Source organism: Oryx dammah, unplaced genomic scaffold (assembly GCF_014754425.2).
Source record: "Oryx dammah isolate SB20612 unplaced genomic scaffold, SCBI_Odam_1.1 HiC_scaffold_29, whole genome shotgun sequence".
In the NCBI taxonomy this organism is placed as follows: domain Eukaryota; kingdom Metazoa; phylum Chordata; class Mammalia; order Artiodactyla; family Bovidae; genus Oryx; species Oryx dammah.
Window position 1 is genome coordinate 44,146,674 of NW_024070213.1, and position 21,757 is coordinate 44,168,430.

Sequence of the window (21,757 nt, forward strand, 5' to 3'; positions counted from 1 at the left end):
ATGTGATGCCTTGCTTGGTCCAGTTCATTTTCTCCCAGAAGACTTCACCTATTAGCAGTAATACTGCTCTTCCCTTACAGTGGTTTGGGCTGGTTTGCTTCTTAGTTTTCCAAAATTAAACAAGACCTCCTTTATTGTATAGATCCTATATCCTATACAGATGGTAACACTGCCAAAATATATGAAAGAATACTTCACTCAAAAATCAGAAGAATATGTACATGTATAACTGAATCACTTTGCTGTATATCAGAAACTAACACAACCTTGTATATCAACTATACTTCAATTAAAAAAAAGAATTAGGATAAGGCTTTCCCTGGTGAGGAGACTGACACTATCTTCACAGTAGAATTTTAAAGCTACTGGAAGTATTCTTATTTCTTAACCAATTTCTTTAAATCACATGCACATAATTGCTGCTTAATGGCCCAGTCATGTCCAGTGCTTTGCAACCCTTGGGACTATAGCCTACCGCCTCCTCCGTCCATGGGATTTTCCAGGCAAGAATTTCCTCAGCTGCCATTTCCTCCTCCAGGGCATCTTCCTGACCCAGGGATTGAACAGAGTCTCATGTGTCTCCCGCTTTGCAGGCAGATTCTTTACCTGCTGAGCCATCAGGGAAGTCCTATATTCGTGATTCAATTTTCAATAAAGATTTTAAATTCAGGGTAAATGAAGGGATTTTAAATGGCAACTCAGAGTTGTCAGATGTTTGATTTGTAGATTTATTTCTCAATTAGGTCAACTTGTATCATTCCCATTTAATACTGGAAGCTGCCCCTCCTCACCCATCACCCCTTCCTTGCCTCCCATCACCTGCGCCCACCCCCATCCTCAGGCTCTTCCAATTCCCTTTACCCTGCTCTACTTTTTCTTTCTTTTTTTTCATGGTACTTATTAGCTTCTTACATCCTCTGGAATAATGAATCTCAGAATTTGGGGTTCCAAGATCTGTTTTATGCTCTTAAATATTATTGAACTTCAAAACACTCTTATGTGGGTTGTATCTATTGATATTTACTATATTTGAAGTTAATACTGAGAAGTTTTCAAAACCCAAGGATCACAAGCACACATTCTGTAATCTGTCAGACATCATGTAGATTCTGGAAAATACTGTACAGTCATGAAAGAAATGAGAATGCAGAGGTAAATATCATTTGGTATTGTTATGAAAACACTTTTGACCTTGAGGACCCCCTGAAAGGGCTTTAGGGGCCCCCGTAGTACCAAGAATTCTACTTTGAGAACTACTGTTTGGAACAATGCCCAGCACAGAGTTGTTGGTCGGTTTAGTTGCTAAGTCATGTCCTACTCTTTTCGACCCCATGGACTGTAGCCCACCAGGCTCCTCTGTCCATGGGATTTCCCAAGCAAGAATACTGGAATGGGTTGCCATTTCCTTCTCTGGAGGATCTTCCTGACCCAGGGATCAAACCTGCATCTCCTGCTTGGCAGACGGATTCTCTACCACTGAGTCATCTGGGAAACCCCAGCACAGAGTTGGCACCACTCAAATATGTACCTAGTGTCTGTTACACAGAACACCCTCTGTTAGGTGCTCCTGGGGATACAAAAGTAGGGAAGACCTAATCCTTCTCCTGGAATCACATTTCTCAGATGCCTTCTGGGCTTCTGATAGTAGAATATTTGCATTCAATCTAATTCTGTTTCTCTAGAATCACTCTTCGGGCAGCAGTCCTGGGATTAGTCCAGGCAGCCCACACTGTTAACTAGTCTGGAGGACTATGACGTACGTGGGTGTTTCTCACAGAGACTGGCCACTGTGTTAGAAATGGGGAAAGATGAGTCCATGGGGCTTCTGATCAGAGCCAGAGAAAGCAGGAAGAAGAGGGATGCCTCAGGCCCAAGAAACATGTGACCTTGAGGGGGTCAGTTTTCAAATGAGTTTCTTCCTCTGCTCAGTGGGGCTCCTTGACTAGAGGCTAGACCCTAGGTGATGCTTCCGGTGGTAATATTCTACGGTTCTACTTTTGTCAACATTTCTGGGTCCTAAGCACTTAGTTACCAGTTGTCTCTTTGATTAGTATGTGAACCCAGCTGAGCCATGTGTGCAAATAAGCCTGCTTTGGAGACATTTGATCTCCTGTCCAGAAAGCCCAGGGCCACTGGAGTCATTTAGTATAGTAAAGCAATCAAGTAAACATACTTGATCCCATCACATGATGTAACAAAGAAAACTAAGCCCACCCTACATTTCATCTGCAATCCAGTTTTGACTAAGCCAGCTGATGACAATTTGAGTGTCAGTGACAAATTGTCAGTGATAATTTGGACTCCAATGAGAAGAGCAGATCTGATTAATTCCCATTAAGTTTATCTTTTTCATTCATTCATTCAGGAAATATTATCGAGCAGATATTATTTGTCATCTGTTATGTGAGATACTGAGAAAACCCTTATGAATAAAATGCATCTATAATGCATTTTATTTAAATGCACTTAAAATGCACTTGAGAGCTCATTTCTTTTCCAAATAAATAATTGTCAACATGTAAATATCTGGAGAGTTCACATTAAGAATCCAAGTTTCCAGAATTCCAGGAAAGTGAGTTTGCCATTGCCTCCCAATTGCCTTCAGTCCTTAGGGTCGTGTCCCTTCCCTGCCTGGTCCCTCTGGGCATTTGGGTCTGCCACCCTTGATGAACAGCTGGAGAGGAAGTTAGGTTAATAAGTAACCATGTGTTAAAGACTCACTGGAACTGTTGCAAAGTGCTAAGAGGACATGCTTAGCACATTTTCTGTGAGTGCTGCACAACCAGGAAGGGGAGGGAGGGAGGAACAGAGAGAGGGAGGGAGAGATTCCAGCTCCCTCCGAGTCCCTGGTGTAGGAGGGCGGCAGGGAGTTAATGTAGAAGTCCAGCGCCCTGTCCGTGGCATGTGCTCCGGTGCCCTGGTGGAGTCTTGAAGAAACAGTTCATTTCACCTAAGTTAGGAACTGGACCAGATTCCAAGCAGTGTTGACAGAGAATCAGCTGAAACAGGTGGGGAAACCAGGAGGGGTTGGGAGGGAGATTAAGCTGGGAGTCTGCCCTCTCTGTGTTAATTCTTCAAAGCACAGGACTCCAGTGTGGCTTGCCTCTGATAAACATATACCCACTGAAGGCAAGTATTATTATTTGTTAACATCCACCTAGTTATATCCTCTTCAATATCCTCCCTTTAGGACCTTCTCTGATGCTCCTATGTCTGTGTGGAATGCTCTTCCCCCCCCATCTTTCCATGGCTCAAACCTTCTTGTGATTCAGTTGTAGGCTTAAAAGTGACCCTCTTGAGGTGTGAAGAAAAGGGAACCCTCCTACACTATTACTGGGAATGTAAATTGGTGCAGTCACTATGGAAAAGGGTATGGATATTCTTCAAAAGTAAAAATAAAAATAGAGTTGCCATGTGATCCTGCAATTCCATTCCTGGGCATATGTCAGGACAAAACTATAACTTGAGAAGATAAATACACTCTAATGTTCACTGCAGCGCTATATACAGTAGCCAAGACACAGAAGCAACCTAAATGCCCATAGACAGAGGAATGGGTAAAGAAGATGTAGTATATGTATACAAAGCCATAAAAAGGAATGAAATAATGCCATTTGCAGCAACATGGATGCACCTAGAGATTACATACTAAGGGAAGCAAGAAACAGAAGGCAAATCCCGTATCACTTATGTGCATGCCTGCTCGGTCGCCTCAGTCATGTCCAGCTCTTTGCAACCCTACTAACTGTAGCCTGTCAGGCTTCTCTGTCCATGAGGATTCCCTAGGCAAGAATACTGGCGTGGGTTGCCATGCCCTCCTCCAGGGGATCTTTCTGACCCAGGGATCGAATTTGCATCTCCCACTAGCGCCACCTGGGAAGCTCTATGGAGCAGAAACAGACTTACAAAGCATGTGGAAGAGGGAGGGATTGGGAGTTTGAGATTAGCAGATGCAAACTACTATATATAGAATGGATAAACAACAAGGTCTTACTCTATGGCACAGAGAACTATATTCAATATCCTGTGATAAACCAGAATGGAAAAGAATATGAAAAGAAATATAATTGCTGTATACCAGAAATTAACACAACATTGTAAATCAAGTATACTTCAATAAAATAAATTTTAAAGAACATATACGCCCTGAACAAGTGTTATTATTTATTGTTGTTGTTCAGTCGTCTGACTCTTTTGCAACCCCATGGACTGTAGCCTGCATATCTTCTCTGCCCATGGGATTTCCCAGCAAGAATACTGGAATGGATTGCCATTTCCTTCTCCAGGGGATATTCCCAACCCAGTGATCAAACCTGCAACTCGTGTGTTGTCTGGTGGATTCTTGACTGCTAAGCCACCAGAGTCAGTGGTTATTATTTATTAACACTCTCCTCGGGCCACTAGTCCCTTTAGGAACTTCTCTTATGCTGTGCGGATAAGACGGCACCCCCCCCCAGTACTCTTGCCTGGAAAATCCCATGGGCGGAGGAGCCTGGTGGGCTGCAGTCCATGGGGTCGCTAAGAGTCGGACACGACTGAGCGACTTCACTTTCACTTTTCACTTTTATGCATTGGAGAAGGAAATGGCAACCCACTCCAGTGTTCTTGCCTGGAGAATCCCAGGGATGGGGGAGCCTGGTGGGCTGCCGTCTCTGGGGTCGCACAGAGTCGGACACGACTGAAGTAACTTAGCAGCAGCAGCAGCTTATGCTGTGCTGTCTGCATGGAATATTCTTCCACCATATCTTTCCATGGCTGACACCTTCTTGTGATGCAGCTCTTGGCTTAAAAGTGACCCTCTCAGAAAAGCAGCCTTCTCTGGTCTCCCAGCAAAAACTTAGCCACCTTCTCTCCCTGGATCCCATCAGTGTGGTCTGATTCTCTGAGTAGCATTTACCGCCAGCTAACATTTCTATAGCTGATTTTCCCTCTTTCCTCACCAGAAAATAAGCCCTATGAGAGCAGAGACCTGGCCTGTCACCTTCACTGTCATATTCCCTGTGTTTACAACAATCCTGCCACTTAGGAGCCGCCTAACACTTGCTGAACGTGAATGAACTGTATCTGAGGCATGATGGTGGCTGCACAGAGACAATTGAGAAATCCTAAATTACAGGCTGGAAAGAAAGAGAGGCACCAAGATGTCTAAGTCGGAGACCAGCTGACACCAGCTGAGATGGGACAGAGTCATGGCGGTTGGACAAGGCGTCAGAAGCTTCCCTGCAAGTGCTGGGGGAGGTGGCTCTCCTCCCTGAGCCTTGGTTTCCTCATCCACAAAGTGGGGATGATAATAATGGTACCAGCCTCACATGGTTATTTTATTTTTTGTTTACATTGAGTTTATATTCAGCTTTTTAAATTTTATTTTTAATTGGAGTATAATTGCTTTACAATGTTGTATTGGTTTTGCTATACATCAAAGTGAGTCAGCTTTGTTGCTGTTGTTTATCAGTCGCTCAGTCTGTCTGACTCTTTGTGACCCCATGGACTGCAGCACACCAGGCTTCCCCGTCCTTCACCATCTCCTGGAGCTTGCTCAAACTCATGTCCATTGACTTGATGATGTCATCCAACCATCTCATCCTCCATTGCCCCCTTCTACTCCTGCCCTCAATCTTTCTCAGCATCAGGGTCTTTTCCAATATGGACTTCCCTGGTGGCTCAGACGGTAAAGCATCTGCCTGCAATGTGGGAGACCCGGGTTCAATCACTGGGTTGGGAAGATTCCCCTGGAGAAGGAAATGACAACCTACTCCAGTACTCTTGCCTGGAAAATCCCATAGACAGAGAGCCTGGTAGATTTCGGTCCACGGGTCGCAGAGTCGGACACGACTGAGCGACTTCACTATAGTTCATATAGGGATGTGTGAACAAGAGATCCTTGTAATTCTGCACCACTGAGAAATCAGAAGCATTTGTTCCTGTCACATATCTTAGCCAAAGCCGACTGGACAGAGACTGATTTCTCTGATCAGTGATTTGGGAAGAAGAACTGGACATGACTCAGCAACTTCCTTACTCTTTCTTCAAATCTGCTTGAGTCTGAGAGGGTCAAGCCATGCAGTAAGGAGCCTGTCCCTATTGGGGGCAGCTTGTGGCTTTCCAGCTATGCCAGTGGCTTGGTGGTTGAGTCTGTCTAATTCAAGGGCGGAGGTTCCCAGCACTCCCTAGGTTTGGCTGCACACTCAAACCTAGTGTTTACCAGTAATAAAGGTTTTTATTTCTTCTCTATGTTTCTGTGAATCAGTTCCTGACTTGATAGGGAAGAGTTTCCTTGGTGGCTTACACAGTAAAAAATCTACCTGCAATGTAGGAGACCCAGGTTCGATCTCCTGGTCGGGAAGACCTCCTGGAGAAGGGAATGGCTATCCACTCCCACATTGCCTGAAGAATTCCATGGACAGAGGAACCTGGAGGGCTACAGTCCATGGGGTCACAAAGAATAGGACACAGTTGAAGCGACTGACACTTTCACAATTTATTGAGCCCTGTGGGCTCCCCTGGTGGCTCAGCTGGGAAAGAGTCTGCCTGCAATGTGGGAGACCTGGGTTCAGTCCCTGGGTTGGGAAGATCCCCTGGAGGAGGGAACAGCTACTCACTCCAGTATTCTGGCCTGGAGAATTCCATGGACTGTGTAGTCCATGAGGTTGCAAAGAGTGGGACACAACTGAGCGAATTTCACTTTCACTTTCATCAAACCTCAGAAGCCTTTGTACGTGATTCCAAATCTCAGAGATAAAATAGATTCCCCCCTCCCGTGACCCACAGCTTCTGGCTGCCTTTCATTGTGGCACTTGCCGTTTTGTATGTTAACATCAATAATACACAGGAATTGTAACCTTACTTTTGTGTGTCTGTGAGCATGAAGAGAGCAAAGTTACAGGGAGTTCTCGATGATAAGCAGTATGTTAAGTCCCAAAGTGGGGATGGGGAGGATGCCTGCCTTGTGGAACGTTATTTCCACTTCACCTTCTCACTAGTCCCAACTTTTTTTCCCTCTTCATCTGTTTTCTTTATCTCTACCTCCTTTGCTCTTCCCTATCAAACTCTGAATGTAAGCAGAGTTGATAGGTTAATGAATTTTTTATTCATTCAATCATTACTTATTAAGCATTTCAGTATGCCAGGATTTATGCCAGGCTGGTCAAAAGAAAGGGTTCGAGATATCACTTTAAATGGCAACCCACTCCAGTGTTCTTGCCTGGAGAATCCCAGGGACGGGGGTGCCTGGTGGGCTGCTGTCTCTGGGGTCGCACAGAGTCGGACACGACTGAAGCGACTTAGCAGCAGCAGCAGCAGCACTGTGGTATTTAAAAAAAAAAACTTTTAAAATTGAAGTATAGTTGATTTACAATGTTTCAGGTGTACAGCAAAGTGATTCATGATATATATATATGTAATATACAATATATACACTATCTATAATATAATGTATATAATATATACAACAATATAGTATATAATATACAATATATTAATAATATTATATTGTGTTGGAGAAGGAAATGGCAACACACTCCAGTACTCTTGCTTGGGAAATCCCATGGACAGAGGGCCTGGGCCATAGTCAGTGGGGTCACAAAGAGTTCAATATGACTTAGCAACTAAACAGCAGCATTATATTGTATATCATATTATAAAATATGTGCATGTGCATGCTAAGTCACTTCAGTCATATCCAACTGTTTGTGACCCTGTGGGCTGTAGCCCACCAGGCTCCTCCGTCCATGGGATTCTCCAGCCAAGAATACTGAAGTGGGTTGCCACGCCCTCCTCCAGGGGATCTTCCCGACCCAGGGATCGAACCTGTGTCTCCTGATTCTCCTGCATTGGCAGGCAGGGTCTTCACCACTAGCGCCACCTGGGGAGCCCTATTATAAAATATATACTATATATAATATACACAACATATGTAACATAAAATAATTTGTACATAATACATTATGTATTATACATTATATTATGTAATATATACGATATGCATATGCTATATGTAACATTGTGTATTATATATATACAATTATATACTATATATATTATATGTATTCTTTTTCAGATTATTTTCCATTATAAGTTATTACAAGACATTGAATATAGTTCCCTGCGCTATGCAGTTAGTCCTTGTTATTAATCTATTTCATTCTTATTTTCTTTCCCATCACTTCTCCTTCAATGTCAAGCTTTGAATATTGTCCAAAGATAATGTTTTATTAGAGTTGGCGTCATTTTAAATAACTTCAGCTTCATAGATTTTAATCAAAATGCTCAAATTTCTGATTCTCCATCTCTGATCTTTTTACACATTGGTGCTGAGGTAGAACAACATTTACTTATTTTGTTAGGGTGAGTAATGTAAGCTGCTGTAAAAGATACACACACACACCCACACACACCCACACAAAAACCTAAGTAAAGCTCACTGCCTCAATACAATTAAGTTTCATTTCTGCTCACATTGCATTCTTTTGCAGCTCTCCTCCAGTTGATGACTTGGGCATCCAGGCTCCTTTTTCCTCCTTTGAGGTTACTCTCTTTAGCTCATGGTCTCCACTGCTGCTGTGGAGGGGCAACAGAATCGACTGGGATGTTTTCAGAGGCCAGCCTTGAAACTTCTACCCACATTCCATTGGCCAGAATGTTGTCATATGTCCCCATCCTAACTGCAGAAGAGGTTTAGATCAGTTTCTAGGTTCCCAGAATGAAGACACAGTGCAGCAACTGTCTTTGCCACAGAAATATTAACTCATATTCTCTCTCCCCCATCTCCCTGGTATCTTCCACTATTCCCACCCTCCCTTCCTTTCAGGAATACAGCTATTTCAGTGGAAAAGCAAAGAGAAAGAAGAGTCCAGACTAAGCTTTTCAACTTCAAAAGACTTTTGAAACATATAGCTTGAGAAAAAAATCTCTGTGACTTAAAAGCCTGGTCTTTTTAATTCCCTAATTCTAAATCCCGAATGACTCAGTAATGAAATCTATACCCTGCAAAATCTAGAGGCTTTTTCCAAAATTGGATTCAGCCAGGACTAGTCTCTTGCCCTAACCCAGGAGAGGCAAATGTGTTAAGGGTTGAGAAGAGAGAGGCTAAACCTGAGGAGATCAAAGCAGGAGCCTCATGTGGCTCTCTGAGGATCCCTGCCTCCTACTTCCTCCTGGATGGAGTCCTGGGGAAGAGACAGGGAGAAGCAGCTCTGGGTCACTGTGGTATCTGATAGGACAGGAGGTCTGTGTCTTGTCTCCTTTACAGGGTTCCCCTCCAGCAAAGGTAGGGGCTTCTCTAGTGGCTCAGCAGCAAAGAACCTCCCTGTAATGCAGGAGACTGGGTTCGATCCCTAGGTTGGGAACATCCCCTGGAGAAATGGCAACCCATTCCATTATTCTTGCTGGAACGAGGAGCCTAGTGGGCTGCAGTCCATAGGGTTGCAAGAGTTGGACATGACTTATCAACTAAACAACAACAACAATCTCCAGCAAGGGTGTGAGAGGGAGGGATGCCTCCTCTATGTTTATATAGCAGGGACTTGAGACAGCCTCTGGGAGATTCCCAAGGCCCCAGAGCAGTGTGGGAACAGCTGAGGTTTTCCATTGCCCTTGACAGAGATGTGAATCTGACAAGACAGAGCCTTGCCTGGAGAGACCCTGGGTAAACTGCTCTTTCTGTGGATCAACCACGGAAGACCAGACAGGGCAGCTCAGCGGAGGCCAGCTGGCATGGTATCCACAGGCAGACAAGGACCTGGAAGAAGACACCTGAGCAGATGCCAGAGACAGTGAAGACCCAATGTCTTGATTGACCAACAGAGATCTAGGAGTTTATACCCTGGGCGAATGCAGGCTTAAGATAGTTGCCTTCTGTTTCAGAAAACAAAAAAAATGTTATACTTTAAAACACCCTAAAAAGTCATCAAAGACAAGCTGAGGCATGGAAGGGGGGGTGCGCTTGGAGTAGGGGAAATGGGAGTTCCTTTGTCAGTAACCATTCAGTACAACCTTGAACCTGTCATTTCACCTCTCTGGGTCTCAGTTTTCTCATCTGTAAAATGAGATGTAATACTACCTGCTTCACAGACTTGTTGTGAGGATTAAATGCAAAAAAAAAAAAAAAAAAAGCCCTGGCTCAGGGCCTGGCACACATTAGGGGCTCAGTGAATATCTGAACCTTTCCTGTCTTTCCCATCTGAGGTCATTTCCAGTTTCAAAACATGATGATTCTTTGTGGGAAAGATGCATACAGGAGGCTATGTATACCAGGGCCTGGAAAATAAAATGCCTTCCCTACTCTGTAAGGAAACAATAAAAATCGAGGACAAGGCACAAAATGGACAACGAAAAGCCAACTTGAGAGGAGGGCGGGGGGTAAGGGACAGAGTTAGGGCAGCAACGGCACTAAATGAAAACAACCATTCAATACCCTGCTATCATCCTTCATCACGCTGCAGAAATAGAAACCAGACAAACACACTATGTGAAGGGCAAAGGGGCTGGCAAGGTTCTGGCCTACAGGAAAAACCCAGGTTCAATAATGCCATGAGCAGCAGGAGGTAGGGAAGTGAGGTCAAAGTCAACAGTGGGGTTTGTGTCTGGACGGCTGGTATTATAGTCCTAATGAGGCTTAAACATCACACGTTCCTCCTGCGATGAACTTGGTTTCTCATTAGGCTCCGTATCTGCTCCAGGATCAGCCAGCCACATGGCAGGAGTGGTTTCCCCTTCATCCGGCTGATGAATTATCAAGGGTATTCTCTACCTTTCTTTTTTGGGAAAGGAAAGTTTTTGAGTAGAAAACGTTCTCTTCTATTTATATCTACTCTTTTCCCTCTGATTAAAGAGATGATACAGTTTGGGGATGGACTTCAGGTCTCTATTTAGAAAGTGCACGGTTAAGACAGCATTTCTAAGAGCCTCTGCTCTGCTCTGGGTCTTCATCTGGTCTTCAGGGGGATGTGAGATGTAGGGCTGTGGTTCTGAATATTTTCAAGGTTGTTGGAATAGCCACATGTTTTGTGTCAAGCTGTATGCTTGGAGCTAGGGATACACAGAAATCAAGGAGAGGATTAAGAAAGCACTCGTGTTCTCAAAGAGCCTATAAATACAGAGATTTGTGACATCAGCTCCTCTGATGGTGGTTAGGAACCAGGGTACAGGGTTAACAATAACTGGTATTTGAATTATGATCTGTTATCTCCTATGGGCTCACAATGGCCCTGTGGCTGGGTGCTCCTGCACCCACTTACTTCTCCCAGTCTCAGTTTGAAGACCACTGATTCTAGTTCTGGCCCTCTGACCTCCAGCCCAGAACTATTACCCCCTTATCAGAGTTTTCTCCTGGTGAACACTAATGAACATCTCCTAAGCCCTTGCAGGCACCCAGGAATGTGCTCACTTTTTGATCAGAAACCACATCGTGGGAAACTCCTCATTTTGAAAGACCCAGATCAAACAACATTATAGGGTAAGCTTGTTCTGTTTCCCTGAGGCAGGGGGAGTTACATCTTCCTATAGGCTCCTAGAGCTGTTGGCACATTTACTAACCATATTAATAAGGATAATAGGAGTAATAATAGTAGTAAAAAGGTCTAAGTTACTGTTTATTGAGTCTGTCTATGAGCCAGGTGTCATGCTAAGTGCTTTACATGCATTATTTAATGCTCAAAAGAACCCCAGGGGGAGATACTATTATTATCCTCAGTTTACAGATTGTATCAGTGAGGAGTTGAGTTTGCATGCAGAAACCTGTCCATAGTGCTTTAAGTGAATGGAAACTTATTTTGCTCAAATAACAATGGGCTAGGGCTGCTATAGCGACACCATGGTACCATTCTTAGAATGTAGTTTTTGGTTTTCGTTACTGTGGACACCAGAGGGCTGTCATTTTGCCAGTGTGTGTTCCAGGAGGGAGGAAGGATAAATGACAAAAAAGCAAAAGGTGAAGAGCAAAGAGCCTTTCCCTCTTGTGGTTTTTATTAGTCCAGAAGGTGTACTTCTCCCATCTACATCTCTCTGACCAGAACTGTGTCAGGTGACCACACTTACCTGCCAGGGAGCCTGAGAATTCTCTCTCCCTCTCTTTTTTTTTTCTGGCCTGCACTGGGTCTTTGTTGCTTCACAATGGGCTTTATCTCTAGTAGCAACAAACGTGGGACTACTCTTTACTGTAGTGGATGGGCTTCTCATTGCAGGGGTTTCTCTTGTTTCGGAGCCCGGGCTCTAGGTGTTGGGCTTCAGTAGTTGTAGCATGTGGGCTCATTAGTTGTGGCTTGAGGGCTCTAGAGCTCTGGCTCAGTAGCTGTAGTATACAGGCTTAGTTGCTCCACAGCATGTGGGATCTTTCCAGACTGGGGATCGAACCTGTGTCTCCTGCACCAGCAGGTGGATTCTTAACCACTAGACCACCAGGGAAGCCCTTTTTTCTTTTTCTTTTAAGCTAGGCAGATTTCTGGCCTGAACAAAATTAAGGTTTTGCTAGTAAAGAGTAAGAGGAGAATGAATACTGGGTTGCTACCTATGCTTGTCACATAAATGAAAAAACTGGGCCTTAGAGATGCTAAGGATCTTTTTTGTCCAACATCAGATAGATGGCCATGTCAGATTCAAACCCATGTCTGATGCCAGAGTCCATGATCTTGACCACTATGAGAGGTTACTTCCTTAACGTGATGCATTGCAATTGTCTTTTTATTTGTGCATCCCTTCTTCCCTGGACTGTGAGCTACTTATATGTTTTGGTATCCCAGACTCCTGCCCATAGTTTTTGTTGAATAGATAAATGAATAAATGTTAGGACTTCAGTAGTTTATGCAGCTCAAAATTCTTCCTAGGGAAATATTTAAAAATTTTCCTTTTTCTATGTAATGGTTTGTAGCCACCTGTTCACCAACAGGTAGCTGCAGATGTATATGAAAGTAATGATCCTGGTCTTTGTGCCGCCATGGGCACATTTGGCCACTATTTATAGGCTTCTGTTCTTTCCCTCCCTAAATGCTTAATGTGTGTTTACAGAGCAGCGTCCAGTTTCTCTTTATTCTGCCTGGTCATTCAAACATAACCATACCACATTGCTCTACTTCTTAGGGTCAGGCACACAACTGGAATAACAATAATTTGAGGCACAAATAGCCCTGATCCCAAATCTTATTTTTTTTCTGGGTCATGGAACAGCCCAGGAAGGACCTAGCAGCATTTAGATTCCAGTGTTAAGGTGAGTTGAGAGGGGAAAAGAATTCTTAAGATACCAGTCTAGAAAGTAAACTTTTTTTTGGAAAATCAAACACTGATGTCCCTAGCTTTTTTTTTTTTTTTTTTTAGCCATTGTTGTTTCATAGGCCATCAGAAAACATCCTGGTTTTCCTTCAAATTCAGAACACTTGGTTGGACAGGATGAAGCTCCATCTGCTGTGGAGTTGCCTAACTCAGCTCAAGAACAAGCTTGCAGGCACTTGGATTCCCAACACAGTGGCCCAACCAGCAGTATGAAGAGATGCCTAGACTCCTCTCTCCAACCCCATGGGTCCCTGCCAGTAGCTTACTATCACAAAACGAATTATATGATAAATATTTGCCACTTATTAAACAGTTACTATCTGTTGGGCGCTATGCTAGGTGCTTTATTTTGTCTCGTTTAATCCTTAGAACAACACTGTCACTATTATTGTCACCTACAAACAAGGAATTGAAGGCTTGGTGAAAAGACTCAATTTGCCCAACAGTCACTATACTAAAGGTTGATTTGGGGACCCTGGTCTGCCCATCTTGATCTCTAACAGCCTCACAAAGTCACCTTAAGAATGAAAAAAACCCAGTGACGGGACTTTCCTTGCGGTCCAGGGGTTAAGACTCCACACTTCCACTGCAAGGTGCATGGGTTTGATCCCTGCTCGGGAACTAGGAGCCCACATACCTTGCAATGCAGCCAAGACAAAAATAAGACAAAATTTAAAAAAATAATGGTAGTGATGGCGGTAGTGGTAAAGAACTTACCTGCCAATGCAGGAAACATAAGTGATATGGATTTGATCCCTAGGTCAAGAAGATGCCTTGGAGGAGGGCATGGGAACCCACTTCTGTATTCCTGCTTGGAGACTTCCACGGACAGAGGAGTCTGCGGGGCTACAGTTCATAGGGTTGCAAAGAGTTGGACACCACTGAAGCGACTTAGCATGCACACAGTGGTAGTGATACTGATATATTCTTACTATTTATTGAGTGCTTCTCTTAGGTCCATCTGTTCAAAGTTCTTAATGTGTGATAATGATAACTCATTTAAACCCTCACAATAATCCTTTTAGGAAGGTCTTAAGTTTTCAGATGACGACATAGAAAGGCTAAGTAGCTTTTACAAAGTACCATGACTTGTGAGTGGCAGAGCTAAAACTTGACTATTTTTATTGGTCTATAACACAGCCTAGTTAAAACAATGTGCCTTCTATGAAAACTCAGCTTCAAGATAAGGCCACCAGTCCTCCCTGCAACCAGACTGCCGGTTCTAATTTCCTTCAGTTTAAAAATTCTTAAGTCATCGCTGGTTTAGCATCACATGGGCAGTAGGTGGTAAAGATTGGATTCAAAGCTGGGTTGGTTTCTGACTTCAAAGAAGGAATCTTTATCATTGCACTGTTCCAGCACTAACTTTTAACTTGGGTTAAACCCCAGTACAAAGGACAAGTCATAAACCTATATGAAAAGCACTTAGAAATCATCTAACCTGGGGTTTCTCAACGTTAGCACTACTGACATTTTGGGCTGGATAACTTGTGGGGACTGTCTTGTTCATTGCTGGATGTTGAAGAATCCTCCTGGTCTCTATCCACCAGCAGCACTCCCACCCCTACCCCACCCTAGGTGTAACAACCAAAAATATATTCAGATGTTGACAAATGTCCGGGGAGAGTGGGAAAGGGGCAAAATCGTCCCTGGTTTCAAACCACTGATCTGAACTCGCTCCTCATTTTGCAAATAATGGAGTAGGGGTCCAAAGAGACAAGCAACTGGCTTAAGCTAGATAGCAGAACCCATGTTGTTCATGCAACATCACTGTGTCCCTATAACATACAGGGCACAACATGGAACCTGAAGAAATTAGACGCTATCTTAGTCCTTACAGTCTGGTAGGAGAGAAAAGCTATTGCACAAATAGCTCTAATTGTACGAAGCTGATAAGCAAGAAAGTGTTAGGCAGCAAGATCCAGAGAAAAAGAATATGATCTGGTTTCCTGAGATCTGGATCTGCCAGTTTTCATCTGAGGGACTTAACCAAGGTTCAGGTTCACCACCAATGAAACAGAGCTCATATATACTCTGCTTATACCACCCGGTCCAAAACGGGTCTGTGAATTCACTGTGCAAACTGTGACGCTCTTACAGACATCAGGTATTAGTAAGATGACCAGAAATGTGATAAAAATTATGATTAAAGGCTTTTAGGACTGGGGAGAGCCCTGTAGCGGTGGCCTCATTCCTAGACCTTCCAACTCGAGAGCCCCATTCTTTTGCGGGAGAGGGACCCAGTAAAGAGCTCCTTCCCTCAGAGCACCTCTTCCCTTGCCTGGAACCGACCCTGTCAGATGGGCGAATTTGCGTTGCAACTCCGAACTTGAGTCCCGCCAGAGGGAGTTGCTACGCTGCCCTCCGGCCACTCAAGCTCCGCCCGTTCTAGGCTGTGGCCCCGCCCTGAGGGAACAGACTCCGCCCCCTTCGCCCTGGAACTCCAGAGGCGCGGTGCCTCCAGGACAATCCCTCTCCCGAGCCGGAGTTTCCCGAACTCCCTCGATCTCCACCCGGCCCTTCTCGGTCTCCGGGAGCGGAGGCGGCGGAGATTGCCGAGGGGCGCTGGCCCCGCCCCCTCCGCGGGCTCGGCCACCACCGTCCCCTCTCCCCCGCCGCCCTCCCGCGCGGGCTGGAGTCCCAGATCCCGGGCCCTCCCTCCTCCTTTCTCTCTCCCCGCCTTCCCGGTGCTGCCACAGTGGCGGGTCGGAGGATCTCGGCCAGTCAGCTCGTTCCGGCCTCGAGCCCCTCCTCCCCCCAAATAAACACCCCTCCCCAAGCCTCAGGAGCCCGGACCGCCCCCTTCCTCCCTCTGCCCGGCGTGTGGCGAGGGCCAGTGTAAGGGAGTGAGCGCGGGCCGGCGGGCTAGCTTCGTGAGTGAGCCAGGCGGGGCGCGCGGCGGGCCGGGCCAGGGGTCGCGTGTGCGCGTGGGGGCGCGAGCGAGTGCCCGTCGCGACCCGCCGGCGGCCCCGAGCCGGGGAGGCGGCCAGCGAGAGACCAGAGGCTACCGCCCGCCGCCGCCGAGGAGGGCAGCGGGCCCGCGCGCGCGCGCGCGCACGTACGCACGCACGCGGGGGCGGGTGCAGGCGCGCGCCCGCCTGTCGCGACAGTCGGGGCCGAGGCCCAGGGGGAGGTGGCCTGTCGCGGGTCGCCCGGCTCCCGGAGGCGAGGGGCCCTCGGGCGGATGGCGGAAGGCGCCCAGCCGCAGCAGCCGCCTCAGCTTGGGCCCGGCGCCGCTGCCCGGGGGATGAAGCGGGAGTCAGAGCTGGAGCTGCCGGTGCCCGGAGGGGGAGGAGACGGAGCCGAGCCCGGCCTGAGCAAGCGGCCGCGTACGGAGGAGGCGGCGGCCGACAGCGGCGGGATGCAGGTGACCGCGCGGGGCAGGCGCCCCGTTACCGTGGCGGGGTGTGGGGGCGGCGGGAGCAGCGCGGGGCTGCGGGGCTTAGAGGGAGGGCTGCCCGGGGTCCCGGCTTGGAGGTGGGAGGGGGCCGGTCGGGGCCTGCCTGGAAGGTGGGGCGAGCCCCGACTTGGAAGCTAAGGGTGCAGGAGGAGCCTGGTGTGCCCTGGAGGGTCCTGATCTCTGAGGGGACGAGGGGGCACGTAGCACGAATAGGTGTTGAGAGGAAATCGAACGTGCTTGAGATGGATTCCATTTCTTTACACCCTTCTTTAATTCCTTGGCGGGGAGTGGAAGCCGAGAGATCCTGGTCCGTTGCCCGGAGAGCTGGGGACCGAATCGAAGACTGGGGGTGGGGGGTGGGGGTGGGGGACAGTGATGGGACACCTTCCCAAAAGAGGGAGTACTGTTTTGGGCAGCCCTGGACACACAACTGGGATGGAGAACAGGATCGGCATAGAAGGCAGGAGTGAAAAGCGAGAAAACTCCTCGAGAGCCCAAAGGGGATGTGGCTTAGGTTGTGGGTTAAATCAGTTACACGAGGATTGTGAGAAGTAGGAGGAGTTGGGTAGCGTTGTGGCTACACCGTGGTGCTCAAGTTCATTAACTTCGTGGAGCATCTGGTGAGTCTGGAGACACAGGACCTGGCCAGTTGTATCTTAGGACACTGACTAGATCTTTATTGTCCTGGAATATAAAAGAAAATTTATAGGACTGTTAGAAGATTGGATTCTGAATTGTGGACTTAGGGAGAAGCTGGTTGGTTTGGAAAGGGACTGGCAAATGTAGTGACCCTGTCAGTTGACTTTGTAGTTGGGGAAGAGTGTGAAGCCTTCCTTGATTTGATTTTAGATTTGGTCTCTGTTCAGAACATACTTGCTGTGAAATAGCGGGTTTACCTACCAGGAATCTGCCTAATTCTCTTAGCATCATAGAATGTTACAGAAGCAACCAGAGATACCATCTTTGACTGGAGTTCTTGACTTGGAAGATTCTTCTGTGGAATAGTTTACAGGTACTTTCTGGTGAGAGAAAGTCAATAGTTTCCATCTTTTTTGTTCAAGTCCCAAAATGTTTCAACCTCATTAGGTAGATGAGGAATCAAAAAATCTGGAGCAGACTAGTGACTTGCCTAGGGCCACCCAGTTAGCTGGTAGTGAAACTAGAGCTAGAAGCCTGGTCTTCTAATTCCTATTCCTGTGCTCTCTCCATTACAGCACTCTTGGAAATCTCTGCAGTGCTAAAAGACTTCCTGTGCTCTGCTCTTGCTGCTTTTCAAGGCTCTGTCTGACTTCCTGTGTTAGAGACGGAGCTGTATTTAAGCCTGACATGTTTGCTCTGTGCTTCTTGGTCTCCCTTGCAGAGGCCACTCTATTACTTGTGTTGACTTGGGTAAAGTGACCCTCCTGGTGTTTATTTTTGAATTCTTTTGTTTCACTTGCCTGCTTTTGTTCTCCATTTGAACTCCCTCAGGCAGGGTGCTTGTGTGAAGTACACACCCCGGGCCTTGGGAAAAATATAGAGGAATATGGGGAGACTTCAGGTGAGCTGGGTTGACCCTGGAAGATGAGAGAAGATTGGGTGTGGGTGCTGGTGAGCGTGTCCGCTTGGTGTGTGCATATATCTATCCATTTATTGTTGCTGTCAATCACAGTTAATAGTGAGTCTCCTACTGTCTTCCCCCTCTTTCCTCTTGGGGCCCATTATTTGCTGGTTGCCTTCAGATTGGCTGAGAGCAGTATTTGGAAATGGAGCAGTGTGTAGAGACTTTGGAGTATGCAGAGGAAGCAGTGGGTTAGGTCCTCTGGGTACCGATGGGCACCTTAGAACTATCCCACAGAGAATGCTTTTTTCACTGTGTGGATTTGTGGATCTTTATTTTTCACTTTATAGGTTCTCTTTGTTGTAGTTCGAGTACACCATGTCACACAGGTATTCACGTCATCATTGACTTAGCCCCCTGCCCGCAACAGTCTGCATGGTTCTGGGAAAATCCCTTCTTTGGGGGCCTCTATTACCATAGTTGTAAAATACAGTGTTTGTAAAGGATGATTTATAAGTTACCTCTAAAAAGATATAGAAAGTTCCTTGACTTTAAAGAACTTGGTGTCTGCAATCAAGGGAGGGAGCCAGAATGGGTGAAAAGTTGGAAAAAAAAAAAGTGTGTATGTATATATTTCATATATATGTATATAGGTATATTATGTATATATATATATATATATATATGAATTTTTTGGTAAGTTCCAGAGGAACAAGAGTAGGGATACCACAAGGTAGATCCTTGTCACAAGGCTTTGCAAACTTTAAAACCAAAGTATGCTGAGGATTTGTGCCATTGGAGCCAGAAGCAAAAGATGGTGGTTCTTGCTGAAATGGTCAAGGAAGGCTTTATGGAGAAGTTGAAATTTGAGGTCTAATCGGGAAAAGTAATGTTCTTGAAAAGATGAAATTTGAACCTAAGTCACCTACATTTCTAGGACCTTCCTATCATTCTGATAATTATGATAGGATATTTAATATTCATTTAACTGACGTTAATTGAGCAGCTGCTAAGTGCCAGGCCCTGTTTTAGAGCCTAGGAAATATAGTAGTAAACAAAATAAAGACTCCGCTCTCATGGAACTAAGATTCTAATTGAGAGAGACAGACAATAAAGAAATCAACTATTATTAGGGGGTTTTAAGTGTTAAGAAGAAAAATAAAGCAGGGAAAGGGGTAAGAGTGGTGAAGAGGATGGTTAGGGAAGGCCTCTGTGATAGGTGACCTTTGGATGACCTGAGGGAATTTGAGGGAATGGGGTTCAGACAGAGGAACTGTGGGTGCAGAGGCATTGAGAGATAAATACACTTGATGTGTTTGAGAACAAGAGACCAGTGGAGCTGGAGGAGAATGTAAAGGGGCGAAGCAGTTTTAGGAAGTGCTATCAGTGGTGTAGACATGTCTATCAGTTCAGTTCAGTCGCTCAGTCGTGTCCGACTCTTTGCGACCCCATGAATCTCAGCACGCCAGGCCTCCCTGTCCATCACCAACTCCCGGAGGTCACGCAGACTCACGTCCATCGAGTCAGTGATGCCATCCAGCCTTCTCATCCTCTGTCATCCCCTTCTCCTCCTGCCCCCAACCCCTCCCAGCATCAGTCTTTTCCAATGAGTCAACTCTTTGCATGAGGTGGCCAAAGTACTGAGTTTCAGTTTTAGCATCATTCCTTCCAAAGAAATCCCAGGGCTGATCTCTTTCAGAATGGACTGGTTGGATCTCCTTGCAGTCCAAGGGACTCTCAAGAGTCTTCTCCAACACCACAGTTCAAAAGCATCAATTCTTCGGCACTCAGCCTTCTTCACAGTCCAACTCTCACATCCATACATGACTACTGGAAAAACCATAGCCTTGACTAGGCGGACCTTAGTCGGCAAAGTAATGTCTCTGCTTTGGAATATACTCTCTAGGTTGGTCATAACTTTTCTTCCAAGGAGTAAGCGTCTTTTAATTTCATGGCTGCAGTCACCATCTGCAGTGATTTTGGAGCCCAGAAAAATAAAGTCTGACCCTGTTTCCACTGTTTCCCCATCAATATTTCCCATGAAGTGATGGGACCGATGCTATGATCTTCGTTTTCTAAATGTTGAGCTGTAAGCCAACTTTTTCACTCTCCTCTTTTACTTTCATCAAGAGGCTTTTTAGGTCCTCTTCACTTTCTGCCATAAGGGTGGTGTCATCTGCATATCTGAGGTGATTGATATTTCTCCCGGCAATCTTGATTCCAGCTTGTGTTTCTTCCAGTCCAGCATTTCTAATGATGTATTCTGCATAGAAGTTAAATAAGCAGGGTGACAGTATACAGCCTGATGTACTCCTTTTCCTATTTGGAACCAGTCTGTTGTTCCATGTCCACTTCTAACTGTTGCTTACTCACCTGCATACAGATTTCTCAAGAGGCAGGTCAGGTGGTCTGGTATTCCCGTCTTTCAGAATTTTCCACAGTTTCTTGTGATCCACACAGTCAAAGGCTTTGGCATAGTCAATAAAGCAGAAATAGATGTTTTTCTGGAACTCTCTTGCTTTTTTGATGATCCAGCGGATGTTGGCAATTTGATCTCTGGTTCCTCTGCCTTTTCTAAAACCAGCTTGAACATCAGGAAGTTCACGGTTCACGTATTGCTGAAGCCTGGCTTGGAGAATTTTGAGCAATACTGTACTAGCATGTGAGATGAGTGCAATTGTGCGGTAGTTTGAGCATTCTTTGGCATTGCCCTTCTTTGGAATTGGAATGAAAACTGACCTTTTCCAGCCCTGTGGCCACTGCTGAGTTTTCCAAATTTGCTGGCATATTGAGTGCAGCACTTTCACAGCGTCATATTTCAGGATAGGTTCGTGTAAATAGACATTTAAAAATTCTAGAGTAGCTTGCTTTTTGGTATACGGATTTATCTTGAAGCACTTGTTTTTTTTCTCATATCTTAGCACAAATGGCATTTCTTGGAGGTTATAGCTCCTTTTGGAAGCCTTCCCTCCTGACAGCTTAATTCACACCAGTTAGACCCACCTCTTGGCTCCTGTTGTATCGGTGGTTAATTATGCATCATCTTGTATTGTCTTCTCATTGTTTTATTCCTGTTTCCTTAGTGATACTGTAAGCTTCTAGAAGCCAAGAACTATATTTTCTTTGTGTTTATCCTTTATAATACCTCACAGTTTTGAGTACATAGTAAGTGCTCAATGCCTGTTAAGCTGAAGTTAAAATTTTGCCTTTTTAAAATAATTAAGGGATAGAAAAAAATGCCATGAAATTTAAGGGTGAGAGTACTTCCAGAAAATATCCTAACCTTTTGAGTGTCAAAGGATTAACCCATTTTTAGACGAAAGTCATTTGCTGGGGTTAATGTCCCAAGACTGCAGACTAAATGGAGCTATAGCTCTAAGCTGCAGATTCCAAGGCTGAACCCTGATGAGTTATAGCCAGTAAGCTTTGGGGGATAAATCATTACTTCCTAAAATGGAGCACTGGGGACATGAGAGAGTCTGTGGTGCTTACATTATAATCCTTGTGCTAAGAAGGACCCCTGGGGCGGGGGGGAGGAGGAAGGGTCGCTCCTTTCT

The 21,757-nt window shown here is 45.5% G+C and overlaps 1 protein-coding gene and 1 pseudogene across 17 annotated transcripts in view; both read left to right on the forward strand.

Annotated features, from left to right (window-relative positions):
* The window catches only part of LOC120858018, a 69,835-nt pseudogene extending 53,725 nt beyond the window's left edge, over positions 1-16,110 (forward strand).
* The window catches only part of RBFOX2 (RNA binding fox-1 homolog 2), a 289,582-nt gene continuing 283,915 nt past the window's right edge, over positions 16,091-21,757 (forward strand). For all 17 annotated transcript variants that reach the window (XR_005719900.1, XR_005719902.1, XR_005719903.1 and 14 more), the window contains exon 1: positions 16,091-16,627. Coding sequence is in view for 13 of the 17 variants with exons in the window: in XM_040234733.1 (XP_040090667.1) it covers positions 16,445-16,627 (183 nt within the window). In the remaining 4 variants the exon portion in view is untranslated. The remainder of the gene's footprint in view (positions 16,628-21,757) is intronic.